Source organism: Octopus bimaculoides, chromosome 19 (genome assembly GCF_046866305.1).
Source record: "Octopus bimaculoides isolate indiv1 chromosome 19, ASM4686630v1, whole genome shotgun sequence".
NCBI lineage: Eukaryota > Metazoa > Mollusca > Cephalopoda > Octopoda > Octopodidae > Octopus > Octopus bimaculoides.
Genome location: NC_142946.1, coordinates 54,439,558 through 54,454,195, shown reverse-complemented (window position 1 = coordinate 54,454,195; position 14,638 = coordinate 54,439,558). Strand labels below are relative to the sequence as shown.

At 34.3% G+C, this 14,638-nt stretch overlaps 1 protein-coding gene across 4 annotated transcripts in view; it reads right to left on the bottom strand.

Annotated features, from left to right (window-relative positions):
* The window catches only part of LOC106875399 (sodium leak channel NALCN), a 77,740-nt gene that overhangs the window by 30,436 nt on the left and 32,666 nt on the right, over positions 1-14,638 (bottom strand). For 2 of the 4 annotated variants that reach the window (XM_089337780.1, XM_089337781.1), the window contains exons 13-16: positions 12,963-13,097; positions 7,879-7,953; positions 3,345-3,418; positions 2,194-2,451 (exon numbers count right to left, since the gene is read on the bottom strand). In XM_089337780.1, coding sequence (XP_089193906.1) covers positions 2,194-2,451; positions 3,345-3,418; positions 7,879-7,953; positions 12,963-13,097 — 542 coding nt within the window. The remainder of the gene's footprint in view (positions 1-2,193; positions 2,452-3,344; positions 3,419-7,878; positions 7,954-12,962; positions 13,098-14,638) is intronic. The other 2 variants (XM_089337778.1, XM_089337779.1) reach the window with 1 other exon arrangement.

The following is a 14,638-nucleotide window of genomic DNA, read 5'->3' as shown; positions in this document are numbered from 1 at the left end:
TTATGCAACATGTGTATCTCACAGCTTTGTCTACAACACTTAACACAACCAGGCAATGTAGTAACAGAAACAAAGTAATTTAGTCAAAAAACATGCACATCACATTTATAGCAGAGAGAGAACAGATAAAACACAACATAAAAACATAGTTTTGTAAGCACTTTACCCACATTCATTTTCTGCTCACCTATCATTTTAAATAAGACAGACCTCAAAAGATGGCACCATTAGTTAGTAATTACCAGACAAACAGAATTAACAAATTTCTTCAGTTGTAAATTTTTCTGTTAGACTACAAATAAACATACATGTCTACTAAGTGTATATAAGCAATGGATCTTAACAATGAGCATTCAGTTGCTCGACCAACTGAATTACCTACTCATTACATTAGCTTCTAAGTGGCTGAGCATGCTACATACACATACGCCTATGATGTATTTCTAGGGCACAGTCAGCAAGGCACAGTGTGACAAGGCTGGACCTTTGAATTATAAACAATCTATTCTATGAGTTTCCAAACAGTTTCCATCTACCCAATTTCACACACACAGCTAGGATTGACCTGAGGTTATGGTACATGATATTTACCCAAGATCCCATTAGTGGGATCAAATCCAGAACCTTGTGATTATGAAGTGAACTTTTTAACCATTCAACTACACATGGAGTGTATAAAAGGCAGTTTCAAACAATTGTTGACAATAATTTTCCATGCTGATGCAAGTAAAATGCATCCTTTTTAAGAATCTCTTATGCCTTTAGCGTTTAAACCGGCCATACCAGGCCCAAATATTCTACCTGTTTTATGTTCAAACTGACCAGGTCCAGCCTCTCACACCTCCCCAACAAAATCATTCTAAAAATAAACAATTACATAATCGAAATCTTGAAGCTGAGAATGCAAAACTAATTCAAAACAATGTGAATGTAAAGGCTGTAAGACCAGTGGACTGGGCCATAAATCACAAGTCCATGAGGCCAAAATCTTCTCTTAGCCATTGTGTAATTTTAGTGAAGCAGTATTATCATTTTGTTCACCTCCTTTTACCTGACTGACAGAAGCATGTACCATTCCCTGCCTGTGGAATTCAGTGATCAGCAGTAGGATAGACATCCAGCTTTGTCCAAATTTAAATAAGTCAACTAATAAGCACCAATGCAAACATTGATATAAAACAGATGAACAGACATAAAACACTTGTGACGATTATATAGAAATGCATAGATATATAGCCATTTGGCTAAAACTGGGGAAAAAATAAAAGAGAACATGCACACAAAGGGAGATAGATAATAATGCAAATAGACACACTTGGGTCTGATATATAAAATAAACATACATACATATACATGTAAGTATACAAGGGTCTATATAGAAAGAAACAAAACCTGAAAACATTCAGAAGATGAACATTCATTCACGAGTGTAAAGAAAATATGTTTATAGATGAATGGTCAGCGCTAGAAGAAAAACAACCATCTTCAAGACAAAAGGTGTTCTTCCATCAGGATAATGCTCGGCCACATACAGCGAGGATGACATTCCAAAGGCTGGAGCAGTTTGAATGGGAAACGATGCCCCACCAACCATATTTGCTAGACATTGCTCCATCTGAATATCCTTTATTGCGCAGTCTTCAAAATTATTTGGATGGAAAAAACATGAATTCTGTAGATGAGGTCAGAACAGTACTGGAGGAGTATTTTTTGTCACAGACAAGTGAATTTTGGAAGAAGGGCCTTGCAAGTCTACCTGATAGATGGAAGAACATTGTAGAAAATGAAGGAGAGTATATTTTAGATTAAAAAAGAAGTTGATCATAATTTTGAAAAATAAAATAAGTATAAAAAAAAACACATTATTTATGGAATGACCTAATATATTCATTGAAAAGTGGTGACTCACTTTGATTTTACTCAGAGTATCTTATGTGTATGCATTCATTCAGGCAAGAAAACCACAACAGCAATAGAGTGAATGACCAGTGATTTGAATTAATGAAACTCTGCTGCATGTATTGAGTATTCTGTATCCTGTTTTTGTACATCCAAACATATGTATGTCTGTGTATGTGTGCATGTGCGTGTTTGCGTATATATGGTGACAAATAATTACCTGTCTAAATTGAAGGAATGGATATTTACAGTTAGATAGAAAACAGAAGTAATGAAGTTTAGGAACTTGACTACCTCATTATAGAATGTATCCCTGCTTTCTTCTCCATCATACCGGCTCCCCGTGCTGCATGTGACATAGATTTGATCAGTCTCATGGGAGATGACTTCATGAACAAACTCATGTCATGAGAGTTGTGTCTATCGACAACCAAGTTTTTCAGCCCACTTGTATGTTCTTCATTTACAAACTGACGCATGAAACTCTCTCGGATGTCAGCCAGGAGGAAATCTCCAGGGATACGATACAGCCGTACCATCTGTGGATGGTCACTGTAAAATAAAGAGAAAGATTAAATATGAATGCCTCAGAACCATCATAACCCTTTAGCATTTAATCCAGCCATATCTGGCTGAAATATTCTACCTGTTTTATGTTAAAACTAACCAGATTCAACCTCTCACACCTACCCTACAATGTCATTCTAAAAATATAGTTACATCATCATCATTTAATGTCCACTTTCCAAGCTGGCATGGGTTGGACACTTCGACATGGAGCTGTCTAGACTTCAGCTGTCATTTGTGGCATGGTTTCTACAGCTGGATGCCCTTCCTAATGTCAACCACTTAACAGAGAAATCTTGGCGCCACAAGATAATGTGTGATTAATTCAAAACAATGTAAATAAATAAGCAATACATTTGACAAAGAAATCTGAATGCTAAAGGGTTAAACAGATTTTTCATTCTCATTAGTATTTTCACATATGGAATAACACCAAACAATGTAATGATGTACTATAGCTTAAAAGCTTTTATAATATTAGTTTCAAATTTTGATACAAGGCTAGCAATTTTGAGCAATTACATCAACCGCAGTGCTCAACTGGTATTTATTTTACCGACCTCGAAAGGATGAAAGGCAAAGTTGACTGTGGCAGCATCTGAACTCAGAACATAAAGTCAGATAAAATGCTGCGAACAATTCTGCCAGCTTGTTGCCTGAAAAGACCTTCTATAATAATATTATAATATTATAATATTATAATATTATAATATTATAATATTATAATATTATAATATTATAATATTATAATATTGATGCATTATAAGAAGTCCTATAGTGGAATACACTATGGATATAAAAAGTTATACACTTCTGTTGAATAATCCAAGTCTTCTAAATAAAAGTGACTTGTCACAGTGAAAAGAATTGTAACTTACGAAAACTTTGTGAAGATGCGCAGGCGAAGGGGCAGCTTTTGCTGTATGTCAGCGATTTGTTCCCGGGCTTTGTGCTGCCGAGAAGGAATGAAACAAGATACTTACTGAAATTTGAATACAAAATCAAAGCAAGGAGAAAGGAAAGAATAAAGTCAACAACAATAACAAAGAAAAAGAGATGCTGTTAATGAGTTAAAACAGATGTAATTAACTGTAATTAATGACAACTAACAGATGACAATGTTTCGTACATGAAAATTGATTGAAAGTGTTGGTTGGTGAAAAATAGCTGTTTAAGTGTTTTGTTTATAAAGTTAACATCTTTGAGCTAAACAATACACTATAAAAGTAGCAACACAAATGTAATATAATTCAATATAATATAAAGTAACAACAACAACAAATTAATCACTGTCATTATTATCATCAACAAACAGCAACAAAACAGAAGAGCTGCTATGTGGTCATTCAACTTGCTTTGTTAGAAATAGCAGTTACATCTCACCATTATCATCTTAAATGAGGAAATGACATACAGGATAATGTAGTCCTAGACATAACCCTAATCAGGTGATAGGTGCAGCTGTAACTGTGTGGTAAGAAGCTTATTTCCCAAACACATGGTTCTGGGTTCAGTCCCACTGTGTGTCACCTTGGGCTAACAAAAACCTTGTGAATGGAATTGGTAGATGGAAACTGAAAGAAGCTCATTGTGTATATATATATGTGTGCGTGTGTGTGTGTGTGCATGTGTGTCTTCATGTCTGTTTGTCCTCCACCACTGCTTGACAACTGGGGTTGGTGTGTTTACATCCCTATAACTGAGTGGTTCAGCAAAAGACACTGATAGAATAAGTACAAGTCTTAAAAAAAAAAAACAAGTCCTGGAGTTGATTCATTTGACTAAAAATTCTTCAAGGTGGTACCCCAGCATGGCCACAGTCTAATGACTGAAACAAGTAAAAGACAAATGGTCATGATTGCAATATCTTTTGATTAGGGTTGATTTGGGACTAAACACCAACAGGTACCATCATAGTTATGTTTTTCTCCTCTTATAGTGTGTGCTTGTGTAACTGTAAACAAGGCAAATATTTTCCTTGAGTAAAGTCAAGCAAAGAAAACAATGGGGGGTGGGCATATCTGGCAAACAAGTTTCTTTAACACTGAACATCACACACACACACATTTCTATTGGGTTTCTTAATTTCATTTCATGTTGAATAACTCACCCCCATCCAATCTTCTCCCACCAACAACAACAATCAATACCATACACCCTCACCTCACTCTATACAACTTCCCCTACCCTCTCTGAACTTCAGCTATCACTAATTGCTCTCAGCTCCAATAAATAAATTATCTTTAAAAATTTTCTTTCTTGATCAGATATCAAAAAAAAAAAAAAATTTTTTAATAAAAAAAATGAAAAAAAAATCACAATTTTCCCAATGTTTTGTAATTAATTAGATGAATTGCTTTTAATTAAATTTAATTCTTAATGATGTTTTTCTCTTCATGTCTTTTGACGATATTTATTTTCTTTTTCTTCTTTTTCTCCACTTCTTTCTTACAACAGTGAATGTCATTTGTTAGTTTTCTTCTCGACAAGAAAACAATGTATTCCAAATATACAGATATTATTGTCAGACTTTGCAACATTTATTTAATTTTTACCAACAAAGAAAATTAAATACCACCATCCCCACCACTGGCCAATATTTCTACATCTATCTTCTGAAAAGAATTACTTCTTAATGTGGTTGTTTAGCCCCAGGTCAATCCTGATAAAGCAGGGCTATGATCAAAAGCATTCCAATCATGACCACACATTTTGAAACTTTTTCTTGCTTTCCTCAGCCACTGTGTATCTACAACTACATTATTAAACATGTGCTTCCCATATTTCAAAGACAATATGGAGATTTGGTTGCTATCCTAGCAGACAAAGCAACTACATAGAGGCATTTTTGTTGGTGCATATGTAGGTTGCAGATTAGCCCAATGTCAGGCCCTAGTTCAATAACCACCCCATTTTTTTGTTTTCCATTCAAACATAATATACTTAAGACTACATCATCCAACGTAAATTTTCTTTTTTAAGAAAATGATATAATTTCAGGCAGATTCAACTACTATTTCTAGCGGTTGGATTAACCATGTAGAGACTCCCTTGCTGGCCTAAATTACTTCTTATGTATGATGTGGTGGATATTCCTGGAAACATTAACATTTTGCACCAAGTAGTATTTTTTACAGACAAATGTTTACTTGCTGATGTGGATCACTCAACTGTGAAGGGAAAGGTGGAGGGTGGGATCAATCAGTTACCACAACAACATGCACTATTGCAAGAGGGACAAGAGAGAGAGAGAGAGAGAGAGAGAGAGAGAGAGAGAGAGAGAGAGAGAGAGAGAGAGAGAGAGAGAGAGAGAGAGAAAGGGATGGTGGTAGTGGTAGATGTTACCTATTAGTCAGGTTGCCTACATACACTGTAACAAGTCAAGTATCTCCAATGCCAAATAACAGAGTATGATAGATTGAAAGGAGTTGAAAAGAATTGAATTATTGAACTTGAAATTTGGGTCAGCAGTATATGACCTACATTGGAGTTCTATTTACAGGGCAGTAATGCTGCTGACACACACAGACACCCTTGATGATATCCACAAGAAGGCCAGGACTAATAACGGTGATACATGCATTAAGTGACATTCACTGTCTCCTTCATCTGCTGCTGAAGCTTGCAACAGCCTCTGCTCCTCTCAAGCTGCATACTTTCTCCAGGTATATACCAACACACGTATCCTCCTCCTCCTCCTCCTCCTCAGATCCTTCAATTAAACACTTTGTCCAGTTCTTCTTCCCTAGATCTGTATCCTTCTGAAATTTCCTCCAGACAGACATTCAGATTGAACATAAACCATGTTGATTTTGCAAGTTTGAGAGAATTAGAAGAAATTACAAACATTGTCTCCTCCTTCGCTAATAAACTTTAAAAACAAAAATTTAAAGAAAAAACAGATTGGTTGAGACAGTTAGCACCTCACACTTGCAAAACAAAATAAAACAAAACAGAAACTTCTGTTTGTGCCACTCATAAACTATCTGCTGCAAAAACAAAAAAAAGGGCAGGAATTAACAGATGTTATTGTCAGAATTATAAAAAAATGAATCCAAAGACCCAGTCTTCAAAGATGCATCAGTGTGTTACACAAGTAGCAGCAAATGGCATGAGGGATTTTGTTTGCTAACTGATCAAAGAGTTGATCAGTGGAAAATAAAATGGGAAGATATGATATTGAGAATGAAGAATGGATTTTAAAAGGAACTGGTCCCGGGGAGAGAGGAAGTAGCATAAAGGGGGATGAAATATGTGCATACTCTGCTCTCATTGGATTAAAGAAGAAGAAGAAGAGTGCTATGGTTAGAAGAGTGGAACAATTGGTGTTAGGAAACTGAAAAGTGGGGAAAGTTTGGTGAGGACAAATTTGGTACCTGGTTGGGGCCTAGTGAATGTATTGACATAAACAATGCTTTTAGGACCTCACTTTTGTTGAGATGGACAAGCCTTCTCAAGTGCAGTGAACTGCTTCCCAACCACATGGTTCTAGGTTCAGTGCCACTGCATGGCACCTTGGGCAAGTGTCTTCTACTATAGCCTCAGGCCGATCAAAGCCTTGTGAGTGGATTTGGTAGAGGAAAACTGAAAAAAGCCTATCGTTTGTGTGTGTGTGTGTCTTCCACCACCACTTGACAACTGGTGTTGGTGTGCTTACATCCCCATGACTTAGCAGTTCAGTAAAAGAGACCAATAAGATAAGTGCCAGACATAAAAAAAGAGGACTGCGGTACATTCATTCAAATAAAGTTCTTTAAGGCAGTGCCCCAGCATGGCTGCAGTCTAATGATTGAAACAAGTAAAAGAATAAAAGATTAAAGATATATGTTAAGAATTTAGAAACTTCAAGAGATGTGAAATTAATCATTTTTAATGAGGGAATATAAAGTAGATAAAACTTTTGACTTTCTCCCATCCAGGTTTTTTTTTTTAAACCCAATATTTACACGCTATAATTTATAGCTTTATTTACTTCATGTTCCATCATTAAAAATGATATATATGTTTGATCATGAGTGTGTGTGTGTGTGTGCATGACATGTTATTGTCATTTTATGCTGGGTTTCCCATGTTGGCATGGGCTGGATAGTTCAGTAGAATCCAGCTGCGCAGAGGACCACATCTTGCTCTAATGTTTTGGGGTGTAAATGTGTGAATATGCGTTCATATTACGTGCGGGTGACACGTAAAAGCACCCACTACACTCTCTGAGTGGTTGGCGTTAGGAAGGGCATCCAGCTGTAGAAACTCTGCCAAATCAGACTGGAGCCTGGTGTTGCCATCCGGTTTCACCAGTCCTCAGTCAAATCGTCCAACCCATGCTAGCATGGAAAGCGGACGTTAAACGATGATGATGATGATGATGATTATATATTTATATGAATAACTACAAAAGAAAAAAAGCTTTCTCACCTGCTTCAGCTTTTTAATGTCTTCATCCAATTCCAAATTATCAAGAATAACAGCAACAAACAAACTGATTACAATCTATAATGAAAGTAAAATAGATCATCATTTTTTCCCCTTAGAAACTGAACACAATGCTTCCACCAATGAAAGCAGTCTGACGCTAAGAAATGGTAACAACATTCATGGTGTTTATTCAGTAAATATCTTAGAATTTCTTTCTTTCAAAATAGAAAGTAGCAGTTTCAAAGTATTATGGTAGTGAACTATTGATAAATTATTGGTGAATGGGCAGGCAGTTTAAAATTTCTCTCTATTGTCCACAGAAATATCCCAATACAAGTATGTGTATATGCATGCATATATATATATATATATATATATATATATATATATATACATACGCACATACATACACACACACACACAAATATGTATATATGTATGTATAAGTGTGTGTGTGTGTATTATTTTTTTTTATTGCTAATTTAATTTTTAACATTCGTTCTTCTTGCTGTATCTCTTTCCTCCCTAACAACATCCATTTGTTTGTGCAGGAGTTCTCAGTGTTGTTCATTTGTCTCACGAAAATGGATTGGGAAACAAATGAAAATATCATTGAGTCAAGAGGTCCTATTAGTTTTATCATGGTAAGGACATGACAATTTCTCTAGTGTAAGTGTTATAAAATACATCCTGAACATGCCAAGAAGTAGTTGATGTTAAGAAGGGCAACCACTGCAAAAACCGTGTCAAAATGAAACATGTGGGGCATGGTGCCTCAGCCATGCTTAGGAGGGCACTGACTCAAACGATGATGACCCATCTAATCCATATGAACAGTAAATCATCATCATCCTCATCATCATCATGTAACATCTGCTTTTCATGCTGGCATGAGTTAGACAGCTTTACTGGAACTGGTAAGCCGGAGAACTGCCCAGGCTCCAGTCTGATTCAGCATGGTTTCTATGGAAGGATGCCCTTCCTAATGCCAACCACTCCAAGAATGTAATGGGTGTGGATGTAAAATGAGGAAGATGAAATATACATCCTCATGTCTGTTTTTCATGCTGGCATGTGTTGGATGGTTTGGCAGGATGTGACAAGCTGGAGAACTGCATTGGGCTCATAACTCTCCTCTTATCTCCGGACAATAAGCCTGTTCTTTTCCTTAATGGCATGTTAACGTTGGAGAAGTTCTTCATTCTTGGTTAAAACCAGGAATCTAAAATGCTTGATCAAGCTAATTTGTAGAGAGAACTTATGTCCAGATTAAACATGGTTGGATACAAAGATATATTTTATAAGGAAAAGGGTATGGTTGTTATAAGGCATACAGTAAATATTATAGGATTTTGCACAACTTAACCTTTTAGCATTCAGATTATTCTGTCAAATGTAACACTTCTTCATTCACATTGTTTTGAATTTATCCTGCATCATCTTGTGACTGAGATTTCGATTGTGTGACCGTATATTTTTTAGACTAACATTGTTGGACAGGGGTGAGAGACTGCATCTGGCCAGTTTCAACATAAAACAGGAAGAATATTTTGGCTGGATATGACTGGTTTAAATGCTACAGGGTTAAGGATTTTAGGGTGTCAGGTAGATCTTAGAACCTATGTATGAACCTATGTGTGATGTAAATCTAACAACTTATGTAGATCCTATGGGTGGTGTCGATCTTAGAACCTATGTGTGATGTAGAGCCTATATCTTAGAGATATAGGTTCTAAATATCTGAGTGTATTAAAACAGATGGGAGGTTTGAGTAAGTGTTATATTAATACAGGCAGTATGAGATTTTTCAGTTTTATTTAGGGAAATAATTGGACAAAAATTCAAAAACAACCACAACAATAGCAGTATTTAAAAGACTATTAAATAATATTAAAATAGCCATAAAGTGTGATCTAAATGATGCTGATTATTTAAATAATAAAAAAAACTCAGAGCACATGCATTAGTGGATCAAGTTTGAAATAACATTAAAATGGCGAAGTCATGATATTTAATACAGAATTACTAACTATAAGAATTGGTTAGTAACAAAGATCATATAAAGAAAGTTATACACAATAAGTTCAATAAAATAATATATAAATATAAGACATCTCATAAGAAAATATAATAAAAAGAAAAAAAAAACAAGCAAAAGTTATGAAAAAGAAAAAATAAAACATTCCAAAATCATGCTGTTTCCACCTTCTTAGTGAAATAATCTTAATCTTTGTTTAACCTAAGTAGTTTGTTAGCAAGGTTTTTGTCTAGAATATCAATGAAAATTAGAGATTAACGAGCTCTTAATTAAGTTAGTCCTAAGAATAAAATGAAAAAGCAGCAAAACCTCAAATTGCTTTCTCCATGGATCAGAAAACAAAAATAAAAGAATACGGTGGCACCCCAGCATGGCCACAGCTAGCTGAGTAAAATATTGCTAAGTGAGGTTTTAATATAAATCCATGAATTCAAAGAACAATAATGATGGTTTCTAACATAGGCATAGTTTCCAAATTTTGGTGGGAATGGTCACTAGATTCACTTTATTTTAGTAAAGCCTGCAAAGATGAAAGGCAATGTTGATGCCAACAGGATTTGAACCAAGAATGCAAAGTGCAGTGACTAAATATAGCAAGGCATTTTGTCCACTGTGCTATCGATTTCACCAACCAACAGTCCTTGTAATCACACAATGTGATCTAGTATAGATTCACAAATAAACAGAACCAATTACGTCAAATATAGTTTCACCCTTGACACCAACCCATCTGAGATTGCCTTTAGTTCTATGACCCAAACTTTAAAGTGATATACATTCAAACTTTCCATAAATTAACTTTCATGTTAATTTATGTTCCGGCTTAGTAATGACAAAGTTATTTTACTAGATTCTTCATTCATTTCAAAATTAACTGAAACAAAGGCAAGTGTAGTTCAAACATAAATCCGATAACAAAGAGATTAATGGGAGCCATGAATCATACATGAATATTTGTGTGTAATTCCATGGGCAGAAGATGAACAACACAAACATGCTAAAATGCAATCCAATGGAAATCAGTGATTGTGGTGAGGTGACTGACAGTATCACAAACTTGTAGCATAAATACATGGTTTGGACAACATGAACAAGAGAACACATTACAAAAGATATTTTAGTATTAATCCATGGTTTTGGCATTACTAACAAGCCACTACAAAGTGATTTTTAGTGTTGACCATTAAGTTTTGACATCAAGAAGATTAACAATATACTACAAAGTGATTTCTTTTTAGCATTGAACCATGGATAAAATAATATCAAAAAGACATCAAATAAAGCAGGGTTTAGTGTTGAACCATGGACTGAACACAATGAACAAAATGATGATTTAGTCCAGAGCTACAGATCAAATATTTGCATTACACCAAGAATATTCAAATTGAAAGCAATGGATTGTAGTAAGATGATATAAGCCATCACATACAAAAATGTCCTGACAGATCAGAAAATCTGAACAGGAGTAAACATGCTATAAATATTAGGAAACGTAGAGGCATGGATCAAGGTTTATCACCATTGGTGTATCCTTTCTTTTATGTTGGTTCAGCAAATGTTTGTGCATGTATATATCATATACTGTTTTTTATTTTCTAATTACTTTCTTGTAAAGTAATTTTTCCTACATATATTTCAATGTTCTTATGGAGAGCAGGACTTAACTCAATGAAATATCAAAGAAGCAACATAGCATTTATCTTCTTACAAATATAGGCATACTTGAAGAGCTTTAATTAGCACCCAGTTGAAACAGTATGCTGGTATGCCAATTAGCAACTGTCTGAGATGAGTTTCTGAAACAGTCAACTCATTAAACTTTTGTGCCATGTTTCCATGTTTGATGGAAAAAGTTAAAATCAGTGACTTCAGTATCAATATGAATCACTAGTCTACAACATCTTCACCAATCAACCTACTAGAAATAGCAGTAATATCTCCCTCAGATCCAACATTACCATTAAAATATTCCAGAAAGAATACACTGGGTAATATAGTGCTAAATACACACTGTTATAGCTGTATTGTTTTGCTAGGTTAAGAGTAGAGATGAGAGGATGACTGTCTACTTTCAACTATACCTGAAGCAGTTTGTGAAAGCACTGTACATGTGACCAAGTCATGTTCAGTCTCAAGCGACAGCTACAATTTGTTGTTTCCTTTTTTTCTTGTTTTTTTTTTACTAGATTTATGAAATTTGCGGCATGTTTATTGACAGAGCTGGCAGAAAGTACCATCTTTTTGTTTGGTTTCTCAGTGTTGTGCACTGTGTTCAATAGCTCTTCACCTTCTGTATGTATGTATGTATATATATATATATATATATATATATATATATATATATATATATTTCTGGATCACAAATGACTTTGTAAGCCTCCTTGCCTATTTAGACCAGTGTTCCACTACCTTTCTTCACTTGCGGCACATTTCTTTCATAATTCGGCAGCACACCTAAACTAAAAGTACAGTGGAAAAAATTATATTCAGTTTACACTGTGACATACCTAGTATCGTCTCATGCCACACCAATATACTGTGGCATATTGTTTGTGGAACACTGGTTTAGACCACAATGAAACTAAAGACAGTATTTAGTGACAAGAAAACTAAAAACTCTTAACTATCAAAGTTTATCAAAAAAGAAAATAGCTGGTACTAATTTTCAATTAATTAGACAGGAATAAAGTGAAATGAAATGCCTTGTTCAGGGTCACAGTGTATCACCTGGCCAAGGTATTGAACATGTGATCTTATGATTATAAGCCCAACACACTAATCATTTGACCACATGCTGTTTACCATAAATCTAGCACTTACACTATAATAACTAATTTTCACAAAATAAGCCATTTAAAATATAGAAAAAAGACAAAAACAACTACTTAAATAAAAATAAAATCACCAATATTTATAAACACACACAGTAATATGTATGTATAAAATAAATATGAAAAAATAAAACAAAAATGAAAAATAAAATAAAAAATAAACCAAAACATATCGCCATATTCTACCAAGGGAAACTAACCAACCATGTACTCACCAACGTTACAAAAAGGTGGTAGAATATGAAATAGATGGCAACAAGGGGTGCTACTTTTCCAGTTTTCCACATTGTTATATGCATAACTTCAATCCAGCCCTTTTGGGTCAGGATTTGAAACATTGACATGAAAGCCTGAGGGAGAGATATAGAAAAAAAAAAAAGGATACCAATACACACGGTGTTATTAAATGAGGTTTAGCAACTTGCAAGACACAGGAGCAGAGGTTTGCTTTTATATATATATCTTTCAGTTGATTGCTGTGGAAATAGGAATTCTGGATGCAAGGCAGATATGTCAGTCAAGATATTGGGATGAAGAAGAAAAAAAAAAAGACAAAACAGCGGAATTGGTAAACAAAAAAGTAAAATGATTAATGCTTTAATACAAAATATGAAAACAAACGCACAGACTGATATAAAGTCAAAAACACCCAAGTGATGTATTTGAACAAAAAATTATCAATTAGAAAGTAAACTTGCATAAACACCAACTCAGGGTTATTGTAGGAGAAGAAAACAAAAAGAGAAACGTTTTTCAAATTGGAAGAAATATCAGCTTTTAGTAAAAACAACAGAAATAAAGGAAAATATACTTAGGGTGGCGCAAAGAGGACAGACATTTTTGAAATGGCTATTACTCAGTCCCAGGGGAGGGGCATATGTCTGATAAGTACCATTCAGTCGGTGGTGTCTTGGTGTTATTTACCTTTTCAGGTGAAGCCATGGTGCTGTGAACAATAGAGCATCGTGTGCTTGCCTACAACAGTTATGTGGAGAATAACGAGTCTGTCAGCAATTCAGCATGAGTTTCGGTGCCACTTCAACATTCACCGAAATCACGCTGTTCCCACCCATAACACAATCTTATGTTGGGTGAATGCACTTTGTACACAAAGTACACTAATGAATAGGAGACCAGTGGGGGGGGGGGGTGCCACGTATGGTACGGACACATAAATGGTATGGACTTGAGCCAGACAAGATTTCAGAAATGCATCAATGAAAACAGACACCCCATGATGGGTGTTGCCTTCCAAACTTGAATTTGACAAATGCTAATTCAATATGAACACATTTTGAAAATTCTGTGAGTGATTTTAGCTTTTTACTTTCTCCCCTTCAAGTTTTTTCACTTTAATGGTCATTCTAATAGCTCTTTTGTTTGTCTTAATAACAGTCATTTACATAGTAATTTCCTTTTCATAGCATTTTTTGATTGTCTTCATAACTGACAAGACGCGGGAGAAGATTTCCGCCCCGATATCTGAAACTCTGAGTTTTATTATGGCAACTGAATAATTGTCACATATTATATTACAGATAATTTCCTCTATTTACATAATATTGAGGATTCATTCATTCTTTTGTTGTAATACCATTACCGGTAATATATATATAAATACATATATATAAATATATATATATATATATATATATATAAATATATATATATAATATATATATATATAAATATATATATATATATATATATATATATATATATATATATATATATATATATATATATATATATATATAAATATATATATATATATATATATATATATATATATATAAATATATATATATATAAATATATATATATATATAGATATATATATAAATACAAATATATATATATATATAGATATATATATAAATACAAATATATA